The sequence below is a fragment of the Salmo trutta genome, chromosome 25, assembly GCF_901001165.1.
Source record: "Salmo trutta chromosome 25, fSalTru1.1, whole genome shotgun sequence".
NCBI lineage: Eukaryota > Metazoa > Chordata > Actinopteri > Salmoniformes > Salmonidae > Salmo > Salmo trutta.
Genome location: NC_042981.1, coordinates 5,065,096 through 5,088,947, shown reverse-complemented (window position 1 = coordinate 5,088,947; position 23,852 = coordinate 5,065,096). Strand labels below are relative to the sequence as shown.

General features: G+C 46.7%; 1 protein-coding gene across 2 annotated transcripts in view; it reads left to right on the top strand.

Moving 5' to 3' along the window:
* The window catches only part of LOC115161898 (mitogen-activated protein kinase kinase kinase kinase 5), a 105,965-nt gene extending 82,113 nt beyond the window's left edge, over positions 1-23,852 (top strand). Inside the window, exons 26-35 of one of the 2 annotated variants that reach the window (XM_029712714.1) lie at positions 959-961; positions 1,721-1,835; positions 5,340-5,398; positions 5,749-5,852; positions 7,223-7,400; positions 10,474-10,542; positions 10,782-10,874; positions 14,638-14,708; positions 16,644-16,699; positions 20,661-23,852. In XM_029712714.1, coding sequence (XP_029568574.1) covers positions 959-961; positions 1,721-1,835; positions 5,340-5,398; positions 5,749-5,852; positions 7,223-7,400; positions 10,474-10,542; positions 10,782-10,874; positions 14,638-14,708; positions 16,644-16,699; positions 20,661-20,748 — 836 coding nt within the window. In that variant the 3' untranslated portion in view covers positions 20,749-23,852. The remainder of the gene's footprint in view (positions 1-958; positions 962-1,720; positions 1,836-5,339; positions 5,399-5,748; positions 5,853-7,222; positions 7,401-10,473; positions 10,543-10,781; positions 10,875-14,637; positions 14,709-16,643; positions 16,700-20,660) is intronic. The other variant, XM_029712715.1, reaches the window with a different exon arrangement.

Below are 23,852 nucleotides of genomic sequence, written 5' to 3'. Positions count from 1 at the left end.
CATCGCGCACTAGCGACTCCTGTGGCGGGCCGGGAGCAGTGCACGCTGACCAGGTTGCCAGGTGTACGGTGTTTCCTCCGACACATTGGTGCGGTTGGCTTCCGGGTTAAGCGGGGCATTGTGTCAAGAAGCAGTGCGGCTTGGTTGGGTTGTGTTTTCAGAGGATGCATGGCTCTCGACCTTCGCCTCTCCCGAGTCCATATGGGAGTTGCAGCGATGAGACAAGTCTGTAACTACCAATTGGATACCATGAAACTGGGGAGAAAAAAGGGGTGAAGAAAACAAAAATAATACATTTTAATTTTTTTTTTAAAGGTAAAAAAAATCTAAATACTATCTGGGTTTTAACCACTTGGTTGCTGAATTTATCTGTTGTAAGAAAGTGAAAGTGAACATGTCTTACTTAATGGAAATGAATCCTTGGGGGGTACGTCCCCAATACGTCCTTTCTCCTGAAGTATGCACTCGTTTGCTACTCCCCCAAAAATCTAAACGCGTTGGGTTGGTGGAGGCATGGCCTAATGGGAGTTTCTACCGTATTTCCTATTCAAAAGGCACTCGCACATCTGAGCTAGCTTTGTTGCAGTTGCCTGGTAACAGTTGAATAAAACGAGGGGGGGGAACTGCTCTTTTTATTAAGCTTTACATATCAGCCTCACGACTTTAGTCAGAGCTCTAACATATTTGTTATACCAGTCATTTCATTTCAAATCGGTGAAGGGAAGTGAACAAGTGCACACTTTAGGAGGCAGGAGAGAGAGTTGGGATATAGCCTAGGTAAAGTTTAGTGTGATGTGTAGTACCATTCTACTGAAGACTAGGCCCTATGCCCCGGCTCAGAGAATATCTAATCTCTGCTTTCTTCTTCTGTTTCTTCCTCTTGGGCTCTGTCCCTCTTCCTCCTCCTCCTCTCCTCTGGTCTGGCTTGATTTGGTATTCTACTAACCGGCTTCATCAGAAGGTAATCATCACATTCACAAATCATCATCATCATCGCAGTCACACCCCTCATCATCGCAGTCACACCCCTCATCGTCATACCTCTGTATTTTTATCCCACCCTTGTTCACCCCTAACCAGGGCTGCAACATTTTGGTTACTCTCCCAAAAGTCCTGTTTTTTCCAAGAAATCCTAGTTAGAATATTCCTGGAATCAGTATGGAATAAGCAGGAAATCCAGGAATCCTCCAACTGGGATTTCTAGAAAACTGAGGGAATTTGGGTAAAATGACCAGGATTTTGCATCCTTACCATTTTCAACATCAAGCTAGCTTCATCCCAGCCACATGCGTGTAATGTTCAGATACAAATTAATATGATACCATATAGCTCCTTGAAACTAAATTGCTGTTGATGGTGAATACGTCTACACTAATAATACTAAGTTTTTCTGCCATGTATGCTCTTCTCATCTAGTTTCCCTAGTCCTTCAATCTATCTCTGTGTTGTCGTTTGTCTGTTCAACTATACAGGAATGTTTTGGGGAGATGTCATGACCACTGTAAGAGATGTGACCCCCCCAGAAACAACGTCATGGCTACATCCCAAATGACTTTCTATTCCCTATATAGTGCACTTCTTTCCCCCCAGGTCAACAGTCGTGCCCTATATAGTGCACTTCTTTCCCCCCCTGGTCAACAGTCGTGCCCTATATAGGGAATAGGGTGCAACACATCCCTGTTTTCCTTTAATGTGATTATGTTTGATTGTGTGATCACAGGGAAGACCTTCCAGCTCTACTCACACAACCTGATTGGGCTGTTTGAGCAGCTGAAGAAGCCTGGCCTCGCCTCTCAGTTCCACACACACCGCTTCCCAGACAAGATGTTACCAAGGTGACACACACACACACACACCGCTTCCCAGACAAGATGTTACCAAGGTGACACACACACACACACACCGCTTCCCAGACAAGATGTTACCAAGGTGACACACACACACACACACACACCGCTTCCCAGACAAGATGTTACCAAGGTGACACACACACACACACACACACACACACACACCGCTTCCCAGACAAGATGTTACCAAGGTGACACACACACACACACACACACACACACACACCGCTTCCCAGACAAGATGTTACCAAGGTGACACACACACACACACACACCGCTTCCCAGACAAGATGTTACCAAGGTGACACACACACACACCGCTTCCCAGACAAGATGTTACCAAGGTGACACACACACACACCGCTTCCCAGACAAGATGTTACCAAGGTGACACACACACACACACCACTTCCCAGACAAGATGTTACCAAGGTGACACACACACACACACACACCGCTTCCCAGACAAGATGTTACCAAGGTGACACACACACACACACCACTTCCCAGACAAGATGTTACCAAGGTGACACACACACACACACCGCTTCCCAGACAAGATGTTACCAAGGTGACACACACACACACACCGCTTCCCAGACAAGATGTTACCAAGGTGACACACACACACACACACACCGCTTCCCAGACAAGATGTTACCAAGGTGACACACACACACACACCACTTCCCAGACAAGATGTTACCAAGGTGACACACACACACACCGCTTCCCATACAAGATGTTACCAAGGTGACACACACACACACACACACACCACTTCCCAGACAAGATGTTACCAAGGTGACACACACGCACACGCACCGCTTCCCAGACAAGATGTTACCAAGGTGACACACACGCACACGCACCGCTTCCCAGACAAGATGTTACCAAGGTCACACACACACACACCGCTTCCCAGACAAGATGTTACCAAGGTGACGCACACACACACCGCTTCCCAGACAAGATGTTACCAAGGTGACGCACACACACACCGCTTCCCAGACAAGATGTTACCAAGGTGACACACACACACACACACCGCTTCCCAGACAAGATGTTACCAAGGTGACGCACACACACACCGCTTCCCAGACAAGATGTTACCAAGGTGACGCACACACACACCGCTTCCCAGACAAGATGTTACCAAGGTGACACACACACACACACCGCTTCCCAGACAAGATGTTACCAAGGTCACACACACACACACCGCTTCCCAGACAAGATGTTACCAAGGTGACGCACACACACACCGCTTCCCAGACAAGATGTTACCAAGGTGACGCACACACACACCGCTTCCCAGACAAGATGTTACCAAGGTGACACACACACACACACCGCTTCCCAGAAAAGATGTTACCAAGGTGACACACACACACACACACCGCTTCCCAGACAAGATGTTACCAAGGTGACACACACACACACACACCGCTTCCCAGACAAGATGTTACCAAGGTGACGCACACACACACCGCTTCCCAGACAAGATGTTACCAAGGTGACGCACACACACACCGCTTCCCAGACAAGATGTTACCAAGGTGACACACACACACACACCGCTTCCCAGACAAGATGTTACCAAGGTGACACACACACACACCGCTTCCCAGACAAGATGTTACCCAAGTGAGAGACACAGGGGTCTATTCTATTGTCCTCAACAGAGGCTGTGTTGACACTATATGACTGTGTCGTGTTCAGTCAGCATGAGACAGAGAAATGAGGAGATACACTGGCTTGCGAAGGTATTCACCCCCCTTGGCATTTTTCCTATTTTGTTGCCTTACAACCTGGAATTAAGATTTATTTTTTGGGGGGTTTGTATCATTTGATGTACACAACATGCCTACCACTTTGAAGATGCAAAATATGTTTTATTGTGAAACAAACAAGAAATAAGATAAACAGTGAACTTGAATGTGCGTAACTATTCACCCCCCCAAAGTTAATACTTTATAGAGCCACTTTATGCAGCAATTACAGCTGCAAGTCTCTTGGGGTATGTCTCTATAAGCTTGGCACATCTAGCCACTGGGATTTTTGCCCATTCTTCAAGTCAAAACTGCTCCAGCTCCTTTAAGTTGGATGGGTTCCTGCTGGTGTACAGCAATATTTAAGTCATACCACAGATTCTCAATTGGATTGAGGTTTGTGCTTTGACTAGTCCATTCCAAGACATTTAAATGTTTCCCCTTAAACCACTCAAGTGTTGCTTTAGCAGTATGCTTAGGGTCATTGTCCTGCTGGAAGGTGAACCTCCGTCCCAGTCTCAAATCTCTGATAGACTGAAACAAGTTTCCCTCAAGAATTTGCCTATATTTAGAGCCATCCATCATTCCTTCAATTCTGACCAGTTTCCCAGTCCCTGCTGATGAAAAACATCCCCACAGCATGATGCTGCCACCACCATGCTTCACTGTGGGGATGGTGTTCTCGGGGTGATGGGAGGTGTTTGGTATGCGCCAGACATGGTGTTTTCCTTGATGGCCAAAAAGCTAAATTTTAGGCTCATCTGACCAGAGTGCCTTCTTCGATATGTTTGGGGAGTCTCCCACATGCCTTTTGGCGAACACCAAACGTGTTTGCTTATTTCTTTCTTTAAGCAATGGCTTTTATCTGGCCACTCTGCCGTAAAGCCCAACTCTGTGGAGTGTACTGCTTAAAGTGGTCCCATGGACAGATACTCCAATCTCCCCTGTGGAGCTTTGCAGCTCCTTCAGGGTTATCTTTGGTCTCTTTGTTGCCTCTAAATAATGGATTTAATGGTGCCCTGTGGGATGTTCAAAGTTTCTGATATTTTTTTTATAACCCAACCCTGATCTGTACTTCTCCACAACTTTGTCCCTGACCTGTTTGGAGAGCTCCTTGGTCTTCATGGTGCCGCTTGCTTAGTGGTGTTGCAGACACTTGGGCCCTTCAGAGCAGGTGTATATATACTGAGATCATGTGACAGATTGTGTGACACTTAGATTGCACACAGGTGGACTTTATTTAACTAATTATGTGACTTCTGAAGGTAATTGGTTGCACCAGATCTTATTTAGGGGTTTCATAGCAAAGGGGGGTGAATACATATGCACGCACCACTTTTCAGTTTTTAATTATTTTAAATGTTTTGAAACAAGTATTATTTTTTTTATTTCACTTCCAATTTGGACTATTTTGTGTTTGTCCATTACATGAAATCCAAATATAAATACATTTAAATTACAGTTTCTTTTGCAACAAAATAGGAAAAATGCCGAAGGTGACGAATACTTTTGCAAGGCACTGTACGATCTGAACTTGTCCAATAAGAAACTTCAGTTTCAAAACATTTTTCTACGGTGTGGCCGTATGACTGTGTTGACCCAGCCTGCTGAACAGGACCCAGGCTCACACTACGCTGTATGACTGTGTCGACCCAGCCTGACCCGACGCTGTATGACTGTGTGTGTTGACCCCAGGCTGACTGTTTTCTCTCTGCAGGAGGTTTGCCTTGACAACGAAGATCCCTGACACAAAGGGCTGTCACAAGTGTTGCATTGGTGAGTTCCACATCCCCCATGGTCCTGGACAGAGCAAATATCAAGGCCTATACTTTGACTTACCTTGACCCCTCTCTCTCTCTCTCTCTCTCTCTCTCTCTCTCTCTCTCTCTCTCTCTCTCTCTTTCTCTTTCTCTTTCTCTTTCTCTCTCTCTCTCTCTCTCTCTCTCTCTCTCTCTCTCTCTCTCTCTCTCTCTCTCTCTCTCTCTCTCTTTCTTTCTCTCTCTTTCTCTCTTTCTTTCTCTCTCTTTCTCTCTCTTTATCTCTCTCTCTCTCTCTCTCTTTCTATCTCTTTCTCTCTCTCTTTCTCTCTTTCTCTCTCTCTGGGTTTCTCTCTCTTCCCCTCACAGTGAGGAACCCCTATACGGGCCATAAGTACCTGTGTGGAGCGCTCCAGTCTGGGATAATTCTGCTACAGTGGTATGAACCCATGCAGAGGTTCATGCTTATCAAGGTCAGTCCTTTATCTATACTGAACAAAAACATAAACGCAACATGTAAAGTTGTTGGTTTCATGAGCTGAAGCGCACAAAAAAAGCTTCTTTCTCTGAATCTCACTAATTTGTTTACATCCCTGTTAGTGAGTATTTCTCTTTTGCCAAGATAATCCATCCACCTGACAGGTGTGGCCTATCAAGAAGCTGATTAAACATACGCTACGGACAATGAACACAATTGCATTTTATCGATGGCAACATGAATGTACAGAGATACCATGACGAGGTCCTGAGGCCCATTGTCGTGCCATTCATCCACCACCATCACCTCATGTTTCAGCATGATAATGCACAGCCCCATATCGCAAGGATCTGTACACAATTCCTGGAAGCTGAAAATGTCCCAGTTCTTCCATGGCCTGCATACTCACCAGACATGTCACCCATTGAGCATGTTTGGGATGCTCTGGATCGACGTGTATGACTGACTGTTCCAGTTCCCGCCAATATCCAGAAACTTCACACAGCCATTGAAGAGGAGTTGGGGACAACATTCCACTGGCCACAATCAACAGCCTGATCAACTCTATGTGAAGGAGATGTGTCGCGCTGCATGAGGCAAATGGTGGTCACACCAGATACTGACTGGTTTACTGAAATATGAAAAATCTTAAATTGTTTCTATGTTGCGTTTATGTTTTTTGTTCAGTGTTAGTTTGTCCCACTGGGTACAAAAGGTTCTGTTAGATGGTCTGTGAGGTTTAGCACGACAAAACAAGAAGCATATCATTTTTTTTTAAATGTTATATTTTCTGCATCCAACAGCATGCATCGTTTACTTGTTTACCATGTTAAAACTGACATTTTCCTGTTTTTTTGTGATAATGGACCATTATGATGCAAGGCACATTTCTATGCAAGTAGACAAAGAATCATCTCATCCTTTAGTAGGACCCTCTTTACCTCCTCAGCATTACTTCCAGAGCCTCATCCCCCTTTCTCTCTCTCTCCTCGCTCTCCTCTCTCTCTCCATCTCTTCTCTCTCCTATCTCTCTCTCCATCTCTCCTATCTTTCTCTCCATCTCTCCTCTCTCTCTCCATCTCTCCTATCTCTCTCTCCTATCTCTCTCTCTCTCCTGTCTCTCTCTCCTCTCTCTCCTATCTCTCTCTCCATCTCGCCTATCTCTCTCTCCATCTCGCCTATCTCTCTCTCCTATCTCTCTCTCTCTCCTCTCTCTCCTATCTCTCTCTCCATCTGTCCTCTCTCTCCTATCTCTCTCTCTCCATCTGTCCTCTCTCTCCTATCTCTCTCTCTCCTATCTCTCCTCTCCCTCCTCACTTTCTCACACCTCTCTCTCTCTCTCCTCTCTGGTGTTCTGTCCCTCAGCACTTTGACTTCCCCCTGCCCAGCCCTCTGAAGGTGTTTGAGATGTTGGTGGTTCCAGAGCAGGAATACCCCATGGTGTGTATAGCTGTCAGCCAGGCCACAGAGCCAGGCCAGGTGGTCCGCTTTGAGACCATCAACCTCAACTCCTGCTCTTCCTGGTTCACTGAGATGGGATCAAGTAAGAAATTCACACACACACACACACACACAGTAACGCTACATTCATATCTATAGGCTACATTGAGTTATTTTCTTCATTCGTTTTATATGGCATTGGTGTGAATAGCCTATGCTTTAGGGCTTAACTGTACACTCGCCCAATACACGCCAAATGCTTTTGGGACAAAAGTTAAGTTGATCCACTGAGGCAGAAAGGACAACGTTGGAGTTTAATTCAAGAGAACAGCTGTGAAATGTAAAGTTGAAAATAAAGAGAAGGGAGACGGGGCCAGAACAGTCTGATTGTTTGGGAGAGAGAAGTGGTAAAAGAGGATACTAGCAGTGCCGACTGTGTGTTATGACGTGGTAAAAGAGGATACTAGCAGTGCCGACTATGTGTTATGACGTGGTAAAAGAGGATACTAGCAGTGCCGACTGTGTGTTATGACGTGGTAAAAGAGGATACTAGCAGTGCCGACTATGTGTTATGACGTGGTAAAAGAGGATACTAGCAGTGCCGACTATGTGTTAGGACGTGGTAAAAGAGGATACTAGCAGTGCCGACTATGTGTTATGACGTGGTAAAAGAGGATACTAGCAGTGCCGACTATGTGTTAGGACGTGGTAAAAGAGGATACTAGCAGTGCCGACTGTGTGTTATGACGTGGTAAAAGAGGATACTAGCAGTGCCGACTATGTGTTATGACGTGGTAAAAGAGGATACTAGCAGTGCCGACTATGTGTTAGGACGTGGTAAAAGAGGATACTAGCAGTGCCGACTATGTGTTAGGACGTGGTAAAAGAGGATACTAGCAGTGCCGACTATGTGTTAGGACGTGGTAAAAGAGGATACTAGCAGTGCCGACTATGTGTTATGACGTGATGATTGTGAGGCGCTATATACGAATTCTTCAGTCACAAGACGGGGACTTTTCAAAATGCAACATCAAGGGAACTGTAGACTACTGTTTGAGATGGGGTTTAAACGGAATAGTAGCCTGACTGAAATCTGGACATCAAATGTTAGTTTTTACTCTGGAACAGGAGAGGAGAAATGTGATTAATTTCTTTCGGGCATCTTGACAGAATGAATCTGTAGTTAGGGACCGTTTGTAATGTTATCTTTATCAGCATTATAAAAGCTGATTTTAGTATTTCAACCACATAAAATAAACATCCAAGCCAAACTGAAATCTTATCAAAAGCATGTTGGTTCATTTTAACAGCTTTTAATTTACTTATAACCGGTCAAACTGATGTCATTTGGAAAAAATGAGCTATTTTATTTTTTGCATTTTCTCCCCGGTCCCTAAATGTCTTAGCTGCTTGAGAGAAGCAGAGATGAAAGAGGAAACAAACTTTACCAATGTCAACTATATTGAAGCGTTCATTCTATTGATCTATGACATTATAAGCAGAAACATAGGCCTATCTAAAAAGGCTTGTCAAAGAATCACTCAACCATCTGACTGGACAGTGTATTTTCTATATTTGTGGGTTAGGGACGGGTGAGGGCCTCAGCTTTTCACCATCATACAGTCGGGGGCTTTTCACCGTCGTACAGTCGGGGGCTTTTCACCGTCGTACAGTCGGGGGCTTTTCACCGTCATACAGTCGGGGGCTTTTCACCGTCATACAGTCGGGGGCTTTTCACCGTCGTACAGTCGGGGGCTTTTCACCGTCGTACAGTCGGGGGCTTTTCACCGTCGTACAGTCGGGGGCTTTTCACCGTCGTACAGTCGGGGGCTTTTCACCCTCATACAGTCGGGGGCTTTTCACCCTCATACAGTCGGGGGCTTTTCACCATCATATAGTCGGGGGCTTTTCACCATCATATAGTCGGGGCTTTTCACCATCATACAGTCGGGGCTTTTCACCATCATACAGTCGGGGGCTTTTCGCCATCGTGCAGTCGGAGGCTTTTCGCCATCGTACAGTCGGGGGCTTTTCGCCGTCATATAGTCGGGGGCTTTTCACCGTCATACAGTCGGGGGCTTTTCACAGTCATACAGTCGGGGGATTTTCACCGTCATGTTTACCGGGGGCTTTTCACCATCATATAGTCGGGGGCTTTTCACCATCATATAGTCGGGGGCTTTTCACCATCATATAGTCGGGGGCTTTTCACCATCATATAGTCGAGGGCTTTTCGCCATCATACAGTCGAGGGCTTTTCGCCGTCGTGCGGTTGCGGATGGATTATTAGCGATTGCAGGCGTGTGCGGGTGAACAAACATCCGACCCACATCACTACCACCCTGTTCCTGGAGTGCCACAGGTACTGCAGGAGTTTGTCCCAACGAGGCACCACACCTGAGCTAATTGATCAGGTCAGAGATTCAATTCAACACACCTGGTCTTCAAGGCCGGTAAAATCAAAAACTTGTAAGTGCCAGCGGCACTCCAGGACCAGCCTACCCCTGCACTACACAGAGAAACAATCAACCTCGACTAGGGCTGTGGTGGTCATGACATTTTGTCAGCTGGTGATTGTCAAGCAAATAACTGCTGTTCTCACGGTAATTGACCGTTAATTAACATTTAGCATCTCCTGGCTTCCACACATATCCTACAAGCCACTGATGTAGACCTTTGGAACATCTACATTTTAAAAAGTCTAATAAATCAATGTAATATAGCCTACACCTTCACAATAAATCCATTATTTATTTTAGACAGGTCTAAAGAAACATGATATGAAGAAAATTTGTAAGTCGCTCTGGATAAGAGCGTCTGCTAAATGACTTAAATGTAAATGTAAAATATAGTCTATTTCAGAAGAACAGAATAGCATACTCTTGAGTTGTCCTTATGTTAGGTCCTGATCTTGCTATGCTAAATGATTGTGGGCTACACGAGCCTAAACCTATCCATGTTAACGTTGAACTGTGTGAATGGAATATGAATAACAAGTCATCCAATATGCTGTAATAGCAATAAGGCCATGCTCATTAAGAAAACAATCGTCCTCCCTCCCTCTCCGACCATCACTGGTATGTGCATATTGAAACAAACCGTTTCTATTGGTTACCTATTATTGGATGCCAGAAGGGATATCTCCATGGTGACCGTTCTATATGTCTTCCCCCTAGCTGGTCAAGCAGTGGACGCCATCCATGTAACCCAGCTGGAGAGGGACACCGTTCTAGTGTGCCTGGACAGTAAGTATGACCTCTGACGCCATAGAGATGATGACCTCTTGACCTGCACTCAGGATGTGTTCCAAATGGCACCCGATTCCCTGTGTAGTGCACTACTTTTGACCAGAGCTTATAGGTTTCTGGTCACCGTAGGGCTCTGGTCTAAAGTAGTGCACTGCCCTGAGAAAAGTTTTCCCTGCTCATATAAATGTCTGCTTTTATCCGGCCCACTATCCTAAAGGATTCTCTTCCTCTTCTAGAAAATCTCAAGATCGTTAATCTCCAGGGAAGACTGAAGTCCAACAAGAAGCTAGCCTCAGAGCTCAGCTTTGACTTCACCATTGGATCCGTTGGTAAGATGTGCTCTCTTATTCACCTTCTACTGTACATCCTTCAGTGTTATAACATGTATAGGAAGTGTTATAACGTGTGTAGGAAGTGTTATAACGTGTGTAGGAAGTGTTATAACGTGTGTAGGAAGTGTTATAACGTGTGTAGGAAGTGTTATAACATGTGTAGGAAGTGTTATAACGTGTATAGGAAGTGTTATAACGTGTAGCAACTGTAATGGCGTGTATAGGAAGTGTTATAACATGTATAGGAAGTGTTATAACGTGTATAGGAAGTGTTATGACGTGTATAGGAAGTGTTATAACATGTATAGGAAGTGTTATAACGTGTATAGGAAGTGTTATGACGTGTATAGGAAGTGTTATGACGTGTGTAGGAAGTGTTATGACGTGTATAGGAAGTGTTATAACGTGTATAGGAAGTGTTATGACGTGTATAGGAAGTGTTATGACGTGTGTAGGAAGTGTTATGACGTGTATAGGAAGTGTTATGACGTGTATAGGAAGTGTTATAACGTGTATAGGAAGTGGTAGGAAGTGTTATGACGTGTATAGGAAGTGGTATGACGTGTATAGGAAGTGTTATAACATGTATAGGAAGTGTTATGACGTGTATAGGAAGTGGTATGACGTGTGTAGGAGGGTTCCCCAACTGGTTTTATTTGGCCCCCCAACTTTTTTTTGGGTGTGTGGAATTTTCAGTGTTGGACATAGAAGACTGTAAAAACCCCAGGAAATCAGCTCCAAGTGATTTGAAATTAAGAAATCTGTTCCCGAATATTCCCACGTATAATAGAGAGACACGTGATGAGGGTTGCAAAGGGTCGGAAACTTTCCGGGAAATTTCCGGACATTTTCCATTGGAAGTTGAGCCCGGGAATGTTGCTTAAATTCATCAAAAAAAGTTAGCTTATACACATAAGGCAATTCTAGGTCTTGTGACATATTTTGGTTAAACTATCCCCAATTCAATGGAATTGCAACCCTCTGCATCCACAGTGCATTCTTGCAGAATCATCTGGCCAAGTGCATAAAGTTCCCTCAGCGCTCACAACAAGCAGCCTCTGACAAAACTCCCTCTACTTCTATTGGAGGTGAAAATGATGAATCAGACACCTTATCGACAGCAACAGCTCATGGTCCTCCTGGAATCAAAAGTTTTTTTTGACTCAATGGAGGAACGTAGTCAGAGAAATGCTGATGAATGTCTTTCTCGAGTTGTGTATGCAACTGGTTCACCTCTGATGCTCACAGGCAATGTGTATTGGAAGACATTTCTGAATGTTCTTCACCCAGCATACACCCCTCCAACCAGACATGCTTTATCTACTCCTTTTCTGGATGCAGAGTTCAAGTGAAGGTCAAGCAAATTATAGAGAAAGCAGACTGTATTGCAATCATCTCTGATGGGTGGTCGAATGTTCATGGGCAAGGAATAATTAACTACATCATCTCCACCCCTCAACCAGTATTCTACAAGAGCACAGACACAAGGGACAACAGACACACCGGTCTCTACATTACAGATGAGCTGAAGGCAGTCATCAATGACCTTGGATCACAGAAGGTATTTGCACTGGTGACAGACAATGCTGCGAACATGATGGCTGCTTGGTCTAAAGTGGAGGAGTCCTACCCTCACATCACACCCATTGGCTGTGCTGCTCATGCATTGAATCTGCACCTCAAGAACATCATGGAACTGAAAACAATGGATACACTCTACAAGAGAGCCAAGGAAATGGTTAGGTATGTGAAGGCTCATCAGCAATCTACCTCACCAAGCAAAGTGAGAAGAATAAGAGCACCACATTGAAGCTGCCCAGCAACACCTGTTGGGGTGTTGTTGTCATCATGTTTGACAGTCTCCTGGAGGGGTAAGAGTCTCTCCAAGAAATGGCCATATCACAGTTTGCCGATATGGACAGCCCCATCAAGAGGATCCTCCTGGATGATGTATTTTGGGAGAGAGTGGTAAGCAGCCTGAAACTCCTGAAACCTATAGCAACAGCCATTGCATGGATTGAGGGAGACAATGCCATCCTGTCTGATGTTCAGATTCTGCTTGCAGATGTAAGAGAAGAAATCCGTACTGCCCTGCCCACTTCACTGTTGCTCCAAGCAGAGGAAACTGCAGTTCTGAAATACATTAAAAAAAAGCTTGATGATTTCTGCCTGAAACCCATACACACCACAGCATACATGTTGGACCCCAAGTATGCTGGCAAGAGCATCCTGTCTGGTGCAGAGATCAACAAGGCCTATGGCGTCATCACTACCGTGTCTCGCCACCTTAGCCTGGATGAGGGCAAGGTTCTGGGCAGTCTGGCGAAGTACACTTCCAAGCAAGGGCTTTGGGATGGAGATGCAATATGGCAGTCATGCCAACACATCTCATCAGCCACCTGGTGGAAGGGACTTTGTGGATCTGAGGCTCTTTCCCCTGTTGCCTCCATCATCCTCCAAATCCCACCAACATCAGCCGCCTCAGAGCGCAACTGGTCCTTTGTTTGGGAACACACACACCAAAGCACGCAACAGGCTGACCAATACAAGGGGTGAAAAATGTGAGTCTTTTTGAGTTGGACATTGAGGGGGTCCAGGGAGAAGACATGGAAGCCTGAGAGGAAGACAACCAAAGCTTTAGTTTCTAGACTATCATTTTACAGATGTATGTTGAAAACGTTTTTGGGAGATGCGATGGATCATTGGGGATCCTTCAATTTTCCCTTTTGTTGTTCAGTGAAATCAGCCCATGTGAAGAGTCAACTCATTTAAAGTTCAATTCATAACAAAAAAATATATATATATATTCGGAAGGATTTAATAATTTGCAATTATATCTACTTATGATAAGGTAAAAGGTTTATGTTTCTGTCTCCATATGATATGGTAAATATATCCAATGCGAAAACATCTACATTTAAATGGTATTAATATTAATTTGCATATATTTCTGTTAATTCCGATATATTTCCGTTAATTCCCACGGAAAGTTTCCACTTCTGAATATTCCCCAAAATGTGCAACTCGTGATCATATACAAATGTAAGCGAGGTTTGAAATTACTTCTTTTTTTATTTTTATCAAACACATCTGTTTGGGTTACTTGCGGTCAATTTTCTGTCCACAAATTATTTGTAATTATGTTCCGGCCCCCTGACCATCTTCTCCTGAAAAACATTGACCACCGGCTGAATTTTGTTGATGATCCCTGGTGTATAGTAACAGTGTTACTATACATCATTTATTTTTATTTGATTTATTTTACATTTATTTTACTAGGCAAGTCAGTTAAGAACAAATTCTTATTTACAATGACAGCCTACCGGGGTACAGTGGGTTAACTGCCTTGTTCAGGGGCAGAACGACAGATTTTTACCTTGTCAGCTCGGGGATTCGATCTTGCAACCTTTCGGTTGTCCAATGCTCTAACCACTAGGCTACGCTGTTATGTACACTTACTATGTACATAACACTGTTACTATACACATGATATACATAGTAAGTGTTATAAATTGTGTATAGTAAGTGTTATAGTATATAGTAACTGTGTAATAATGTATATGATATCTGCTTTAAGGAAAGGTTTACTTGTAATGACTGTGATATATGGTTGTTTTACTACCTAGTTGAATGCACTGACTGATACTATTGATAAGAGTGCCTGCTAAATGATCAAAATATAATGTAAATGAAAAGACCAATGCTGATCTCCTTCCTGTCTTGACTGACGTCCCTGTACCCTTCTCTCCTCCTGCTCCAGTGTGCCTTCAGGACAGTGTTCTGGCCTTCTGGAAGCACGGCATGCAGGGAAAGAGCTTCAAGTCCAACGAGGTAGGTATTACTGTAGTAAGAAAACCATTCAGTCACTTCGTTAACTATACAACAAGACTCTAAATATATTTGCAATATCTTGACTACACTAAATGTAAATATGATTATGACATGGTGGAGGAAGGCTAGACAATACAGTTAAAGGTGATGCACAGGATTTATTTTGTATTTTTCCGTTGTCATTTCAGAAAATGTGCATAATATACAGCAGAGGTGGAAAAAGAACCCAATTGTCATATTTGAGTAAAAGCGAAGGTCCCTTAATAGAAAATGACTCAAGTAAAAGTGAGAAAGTCACCCAGTAAAATACTACTTAAGTCAAAGTATTTGGTTTTAAATATACATAATTATCAAAAGTAAGTAAAAGTAAAAGTTGTCAGAAATATAAATATTAAAGTACAGAAACCCCCAAAACACAACTTATTTAGTTCACATCACTGATATACCATACCAGTCAAAAGTCTGAACACATTCATTCCAGGGTTTTTCATTATTTTACTATTTTCTACATTGTAGAATAATAGTGAAGACGTCAGAACTATGAAATAACACATGGAATCATGTAGTAACCAAAAAAAGTGTTGAACAAATCAACATTTATTTTATGTTTGAGATTCTTCAAAGTAGCCACCTTTTGCCTTGATCACAACTTTGGTCTACTGTGGTGACGGTGTGGGTCTACTGTGGTGACGGTGCGGGTCTACTGTGGTGACGGTGCGGGTCTACTGTGGTGACGGTGCGGGTCTACTGTGGTGACGGTGCAGGTCTACTGTGGTGACGGTGTGGGTCTACTGTGGTGACGGTGCGTGGTCTACTGTGGCGACGGTGTGTGGTCTGCTGTGGCGACGGTGTGTGGTCTACTGTGGCGACGGTGTGCGGGTCTACTGTGGTGACGGTGTGTGGTGACGGTGTGGGTCTACTGTGGTGACGGTGTGTGGTGACGGTGCGGGTCTACTGTGGTGACGGTGCGGGTCTACTGTGGTGACGGTGTGTGGTGACGGTGTGGGTCTACTGTGGTGACGGTGTGTGGTGACGGTGCAGGTCTACTGTGGTGACGGTGCGGGTCTACTGTGGTGACGGTGCGGGTCTACTGTGGCGACGGTGTGTGGTCTGCTGTGGCGACGGTGTGTGGTCTACTGTGGCGACGGTGTGCGGGTCTACTGTGGTGACGGTGTGTGGTGACGGTGTGGGTCTACTGTGGTGACGGTGTGTGGTGACGGTGCGGGTCTACTGTGGTGACGGTGCGGGTCTACTGTGGTGACGGTGTGTGGTGACGGTGTGGGTCTACTGTGGTGACGGTGTGTGGTGACGGTGCAGGTCTACTGTGGTGACGGTGCGGGTCTACTGTGGTGACGGTGCGGGTCTACTGTGGTGACGGTGCGGGTCTACTGTGGTGACGGTGCGGGTCTACTGTGGTGACAGTGTGTGGGTCTACTGTGGTGACGGTGTGTGGGTCTACTGTGGTGACGGTGTGTGGTCTACTGTGGTGACGGTGTGTGGTCTACTGTGGTGACGGTGTGTGGTCTACTGTGGTGACGGTGTGGTGACGGTGCGGGTCTACTGTGGTGACGGTGCGGGTCTACTGTGGTGATGGTGTGTGGGTCTACTGTGGTGACGGTGCGTGGTCTACTGTGGTGACGGTGTGTGGGTCTACTGTGGTGACGGTGTGTGGTCTACTGTGGTGACGGTGTGGTGACGGTGCGGGTCTACTGTGGTGACGGTGCGGGTCTACTGTGGTGACGGTGTGGATTGTAAGAACACATCTCTAATATTAAGCATGGAAATGTAAAGGGTCTTTCTCCTGTGTAAAGTGTATCAGTCTGGCTGTAACTTTGGGTACAGATGGGTTTTTCAATGTAGTTCTTTAACAATTCCCTATGTGGAATACTGTGTATGTTACCATGTTACCATGTTACCATGTTCGTTAATGTGCAGGTCACCCAGGAGATTTCTGATCCCAGCAGAGTCTTCCGCCTCCTAGGATCTGACAGGTGGGTGGTGCTGGAAGTGATTCTCTCCGTGTTTAACTCCCTCTCTCCCCCTTTCTCTCATATCCATTGCTTTTTATCTCCCTCTCTCCCCCCCTTTCTCTCATATCCATCGCTTTTTATCTCCCTCTCTCTCCCCCCTTTCTCTCATATCCATCGCTTTTTATCTCCCTCTCTCCCCCTTTCTCTCATATCCATCGCTTTTTATCTCCCTCTCTCCCCCCTTTCTCTCATATCCATCGCTTTTTATCTCCCTCTCTCTCCCCCTTTCTCTCATATCCATCGCTTTTTATCTCCCTCTCTCCCCCCTTTCTCTCATATCCGTCGCTTTTTATCTCCCTCTCCCCCCTTTCTCTCATATCCATTGCTTTTTATCTCCCTCATTTTCTCTCCTCTCTATATTCTCTCTCTACATAGTTTTTCCTGTCCACATCTCTAGTTAGATGAGGTAATGTCCTTTTGACCTCTAAGCTGTAGAGGTCAGGGCTGGTAGCTAGCTGCTATCTCCAGTGTCCTTCCACAGGATCCCATTGTTCATTGCCTGGAAACCACCAAACATCCAACTCCTCTCTCTCCTTCAGTCCTTCAGAGTGCTCTTCAGACCTCTCTACAGAGAGATGAGGTCCCCCCCGGTGGCTCTATTTCCATCTCTCTCTCCTTCAGTCCTTCAGAGTGCTCTTCAGACCTCTCTACAGAGAGATGAGGTCCCCCCGGTGGCTCTATTTCCATCTCTCTCTCCTTCAGTCCTTCAGAGTGCTCTTCAGACCTCTCTACAGAGAGATGAGGTCCCCCCGGTGGCTCTATTTCCATCTCTCTCTCCTTCAGTCCTTCAGAGTGCTCTTCAGACCTCTCTACAGAGAGATGAGGTCCCCCCCGGTGGCTCTATTTCCATCTCTCTCTCCTTCAGTCCTTCAGAGTGCTCTTCAGACCTCTCTACAGAGAGATGAGGTCCCCCCGGTGGCTCTATTTCCATCTCTCTCTCCTTCAGTCCTTCAGAGTGCTCTTCAGACCTCTCTACAGAGAGATGAGGTCCCCCCCGGTGGCTCTATTTCCATCTCTCTCTCCTTCAGTCCTTCAGAGTGCTCTTCAGACCTCTCTACAGAGAGATGAGGTCCCCCCCGGTGGCTCTATTTCCATCTCTCTCTCCTTCAGTCCTTCAGAGTGCTCTTCAGACCTCTCTACAGAGAGATGAGGTCCCCCCCGGTGGCTCTATTTCCATCGCTCTCTCCTTCAGTCCTTCAGAGTGCTCTTCAGACCTCTCTACAGAGAGATGAGGTCCCCCCCGGTGGCTCTATTTCCATCTCTTTCTCCCGGTTTGATTCCATTCCTATGACAAGGCAGGTGCCTCAGATCAAATCAACAGTATTTGATCATTCAGTATGATAAGATCCTGAGTGGGAAAAGTCATTGTAATCTCAACGTTAATCAGAAGAGGCTTGAAAACCTTCACATATTATACATGTGACTCACACATTACAGATCCACCCCCTGGTTGGTTACACTATCCGATTCACTACCCAAGAATGCAGCAGAGTGGGCGCTGTGGCAGGGAAGTCCCTAGCCCCCACACACTGTCAGACAGTGAGTGCAGCAACCAGTTCTCCTCAACTATAGAAACCACTAAATCTGGCTCAGACACAGGGCAGGAGCCTCCCCCCCCTGGAGGGCAGGAGCCTCCCCCCCCTGGAGGGCAGGAGCTCCCCCTGGAGGGCAGGACAGGAGCTCCCCCTGGAGGGCAGGAACCCCCCCTGGACCGCTGGAGGGCAGGAGCCCCCCTGGAGGACAGGAGCCCCGCTGGAGGACAGGAGGCCCGCTGGAGGGCAGGAGCCCACCACCATTCCTATTCCCCTGCAACAGCCTCTGCTCTGCTCTACCAACCTGCATGTTTTATTCAGACTGGCACCTGGGCACTGCCATGCCAGCCTGGTTTGTCTCTCTCTGATCCTCTGTAATTCCATCTGATGGATCAGACACTATTGTCTTGGACTGTACCCTCTGTGTGCAGAGACACCTCATCTGTCACGCTGATGGAAGGATGGCACCTACCTCATCTCATCTGTCACGCTGATGGAAGGATGGCACCGACCTCATCTCATCTGTCACGCTGATGGAAGGATGGCACCTACCTCATCTCATCTGTCACGCTGATGGAAGGATGGCACCTACCTCATCTCATCTGTCACGCTGATGGAAGGATGGCACCTACCTCATCTCATCTGTCACGCTGATGGAAGGATGGCAACTACCTCATCTCATCTGTCACGCTGATGGAAGGATGGCAACTACCTCATCTCATCTGTCACGCTGATGGAAGGATGGCACCTACCTCATCTCATCTGTCACGCTGGTGGAAGGATGGCAACTACCTCATCTCATCTGTCACGCTGATGGAAGGATGGCACCTACCTCATCTCATCTGTCACGCTGGTGGAAGGATGGCACCTACCTCATCTCATCTGTCACGCTGGTGGAAGGATGGCACCTACCTCATCTCATCTGTCACGCTGATGGAAGGATGGCACCTATCTCTACTCATCTCATCTGTCACGCTGATGGAAGGATGGCACCTACCTCATCTCATCTGTCACGCTGGTGGAAGGATGGCACCTACCTCATCTCATCTGTCACGCTGGTGGAAGGATGGCACCTACCTCATCTCATCTGTCACGCTGGTGGAAGGATGGCACCTATCTCTACTCATCTCATCTGTCACGCTGCTGGAAGGATGGCACCTACCTCTACTCATCTGTCACGCTGCTGGAAGGATGGCACCTACCTCATCTCATCTGTCACGCTGGTGGAAGGATGGCACCTACCTCTACTCATCTCATCTGTCACGCTGCTGGAAGGATGGCACCTATCTCTACTCATCTCATCTGTCACGCTGCTGGAAGGATGGCACCTACCTCTACTCATCTGTCACGCTGCTGGAAGGATGGCACCTACCTCATCTCATCTGTCACGCTGGTGGAAGGATGGCACCTACCTCTACTCATCTCATCTGTCACGCTGGTGGAAGGATGGCACCTACCTCTACTCATCTCATCTGTCACGCTGCTGGAAGGATGGCACCTACCTCTACTCATCTGTCACGCTGCTGGAAGGATGGCACCTACCTCATCTCATCTGTCACGCTGGTGGAAGGATGGCACCTACCTCATCTCATCTGTCACGCTGCTGGAAGGATGGCACCTACCTCTACTCATCTGTCACGCTGCTGGAAGGATGGCACCTACCTCATCTCATCTGTCACGCTGGTGGAAGGATGGCACCTACCTCATCTCATCTGTCACGCTGCTGGAAGGATGGCACCTACCTCATCTCATCTGTCACGCTGCTGGAAGGATGGCACCTATCTCTGCTCATCTCATCTGTCACGCTGCTGGAAGGATGGCACCTATCTCTACTCATCTCATCTGTCACGCTGCTGGAAGGATGGCACCTACCTCTACTCATCTGTCACGCTGCTGGAAGGATGGCACCTACCTCATCTCATCTGTCACGCTGGTGGAAGGATGGCACCTACCTCTACTCATCTCATCTGTCACGCTGCTGGAAGGATGGCACCTACCTCTACTCATCTCATCTGTCACGCTGGTGGAAGGATGGCACCTACCTCTACTCATCTGTCACGCTGATGGAAGGATGGCACCTACCTCATCTCATCTCATCTGTCACGCTGGTGGAAGGATGGCACCTACCTCTACTCATCTCATCTGTCACGCTGGTGGAAGGATGGCACCCATCTCTGCTCATCTCATGATCTGTAGTGTCATATTAACGTAGTGCCATTTAAAATGTAGCCATTCCTCTTATCTTGATGCCTGCTACTCTCTGACTGTATTCATTATATTCTATAAATTCTATTGTAGAAATTGGACCTGGCTGGCAGCTATAACCTGCAGTGTTAATATGAGTTACTGATGTGCTCCTGCTGACTGTCATCTCTCTCTCTTTCTAACAGGGTGGTGGTTCTGGAGAGCAGGCCCACTGACAACCCCACAGCCCTCAGCAACCTCTACATCCTGGCTGGACATGAGAACAGTTACTAGCCCTGACCCCAGCCCTGTCCCTGTTACTGAGAACAGTTACTAGCCCTGTCCCTGTTACTGAGAACAGTTACTAGCCCTGTCCCCAGCCCTGTCCCTGTTACTGAGAACAGTTACTAACCCTGACCCCAGCCCTGTCCCTGTTACTGAGAACAGTTACTAGCCCTGACCCCAGCCCTGTCCCTGTTACTGAGAACAGTTACTAGCCCTGACCCCAGCCCTGTCCCTGTTACTGAGAACAGTTACTAGCCCTGACCCTGTTACTGAGAACAGTTACTAGCCCTGTCCCTGTTACTGAGAACAGTTACTAAAGCTGTCTGGCCCAAAGACCGGTCCCCTGTTACTAGCCCTGTCTGGCTCAGCCTCTCTGATCACCGGTAACTCTTCACTCAGCCTCTCTGATCACCAGTAACCCTTCACTCAGCCTCTCTGATCACCGGTAACTCTTCACTCAGCCTCTCTGATCACCGGTAACCCTTCACTCAGCCTCTCTGATCACCAGTAACCCTTCACTCAGCCTCTCTGATCACCAGTAACCCTTCACTCAGCCTCTCTGATCACCAGTAACCCTTCACTCAGCCTCTCTGATCACCGGTAACCCTTCACTCAGACTCTCTGATCACCGGTAACCCTTCACTCAGCCTCTCTGATCACCGGTAACCCTTCACTCAGCCTCTCTGATCACCAGTAACCCTTCACTCAGCCTCTCTGATCACCAGTAACCCTTCACTCAGCCTCTCTGATCACCGGTAACTCTTCACTCAGCCTCTCTGATCACCGGTAACCCTTCACTCAGCCTCTCTGATCACCGGTAACCCTTCACTCAGCCTCTCTGATCACCAGTAACTCTTCACTCAGCCTCTCTGATCACCCTTCACTCAGCCTCTCTGATCACCAGTAACTCTTCACTCAGCCTCTCTGATCACCGGTAACTCTTCACTCAGCCTCTCTGATCACCGGTAACCCTTCACTCAGCCTCTCTGATCACCGGTAACCCTTCACTCAGCCTCTCTGATCACCGGTAACCCTTCACTCAGCCTCTCTGATCACCGGTAACCCTTCACTCAGCCTCTCTGATCACCGGTAACTCTTCACTCAGCCTCTCTGATCACCGGTAACCCTTCACTCAGCCTCTCTGATCACCGGTAACCCTTCACTCAGCCTCTCTGATCACCAGTAACTCTTCACTCAGCCTCTCTGATCACCCTTCACTCAGCCTCTCTGATCACCAGTAACTCTTCACTCAGCCTCTCTAATCACCAGTAACTCTTCACTTAGCCTCTCTGATCACCGGTAACCCTTCACTCAGCCTCTCTGATCACCGGTAACTCTTCACTCAGCCTCTCTGATCACCGGTAACCCTTCACTCAGCCTCTCTGATCACCGGTAACCCTTCACTCAGCCTCTCTGATCACCGGTAACTCTTCACTCAGCCTCTCTGATCACCGGTAACTCTTCACTCAGCCTCTCTGATCACCGGTAACCCTTCACTCAGCCTCTCTGATCACCGGTAACCCTTCACTCAGCCTCTCTGATCACCGGTAACTCTTCACTCAGCCTCTCTGATCACCGGTAACCCTTCACTCAGCCTCTCTGATCACCGGTAACCCTTCACTCAGCCTCTCTGATCACCGGTAACTCTTCACTCAGCCTCTCTGATCACCGGTAACTCTTCACTCAGCCTCTCTGATCACCGGTAACTCTTCACTCAGCCTCTCTGATCACCGGTAACTCTTCACTCAGCCTCTCTGATCACCGGTAACTCTTCACTCAGCCTCTCTGATCACCGGTAACCCTTCACTCAGCCTCTCTGATCACCAGTAACCCTTCACTCAGCCTCTCTGATCACCGGTAACCCTTCACTCAGCCTCTCTGATCACCAGTAACCCTGGTGAAACAAACATGTCAGACAAGGGTTGTGTCCCAAATAGCACCATATTCCCTTTATAGTGAACTACTTTTGACAACCCTGTTCACCTCCTCACCTCTCTTCTCCAGCCCCGTTCACCTTCTCCAGCCCCGTTCACCTTCTCCAGCCCCGTTCACCTTCTCCAGCCCCGTTCACCACCTTCTCCAGCCCCGTTCACCTTCTCCAGCCCCGTTCACCTTCTCCAGCCCCGTTCACCACCTCTCCAGCCCCGTTCACCACCTCTCCAGCCCCGTTCACCACCTTCTCCAGCCCCGTTCACCACCTTTCCAGCCCCGTTCACCACCTCTCCAGCCCTGAGTCCTCTGCTCACAATGGGCTAAAAACTGATCGACTGGTAGAGCAGAATGTAGCCAGGAAAGGTTCAGACCAATGGACAGTCTCACTCTGGAGCTTCCACTTCTTCTCTCAACCTGTTACATATCAGCTGAAATACTGCAATATGACAAGACAATATCTAGAGGTGTTACTGAAAACGAGTACTATAATAATTCAGATATTTAGGTCTGGTTGCAAATGGGAGTGTTGTATCAAACAGTCATTTTTTTACAAGCAGCTGACTGTCACAGGTCTGGTTGCCGATTAGCTCTGGTCTAGGACGATAGCGCGGCTTGCTAACGCTGAGCCTTGACATGTGGTTGATTTACCATCTTTAGTTTTAACTAATATAGAATGGTTCACAAAGAAAATAATTTCAACTTTATTTATTCATCTCGAAGCAATATTCGGGTATGTTTGATTTACTAGCCGTGAGGGATAGTTCAGTTTGATGTTATTTCCAATACACTTGAGGTGTTGTCGTTTCATCCAAACGTTTTGACAGTTGGTCGATCTGCCTTGTATCGTTGACTTCTTTTACTTCATAGACATCTGACGTCATCTACGTCCCAAATGGAACACTTCCCTGGGGCTCTGGTCAAATCCTATCTCTAGGGTTAGGACGTCATCACAACTAATGTCTTGGTTACAGTCATGTGATTCAATGTCAGGAATGGCTACGGTTTTATCAACCATGAAACCAACCAGGTTATAAAGGAAATGAACCCAAGGATGCTAGCCAGATTTAAAACCCCTTTTTAAACCTTTACATGGCATGATGTCACTGTCAGACTGATGTTAATAGCAGAAAGACACATTTTAAACACTTTTAGGATGAAACAAGATAAAGGTTGACATTGAA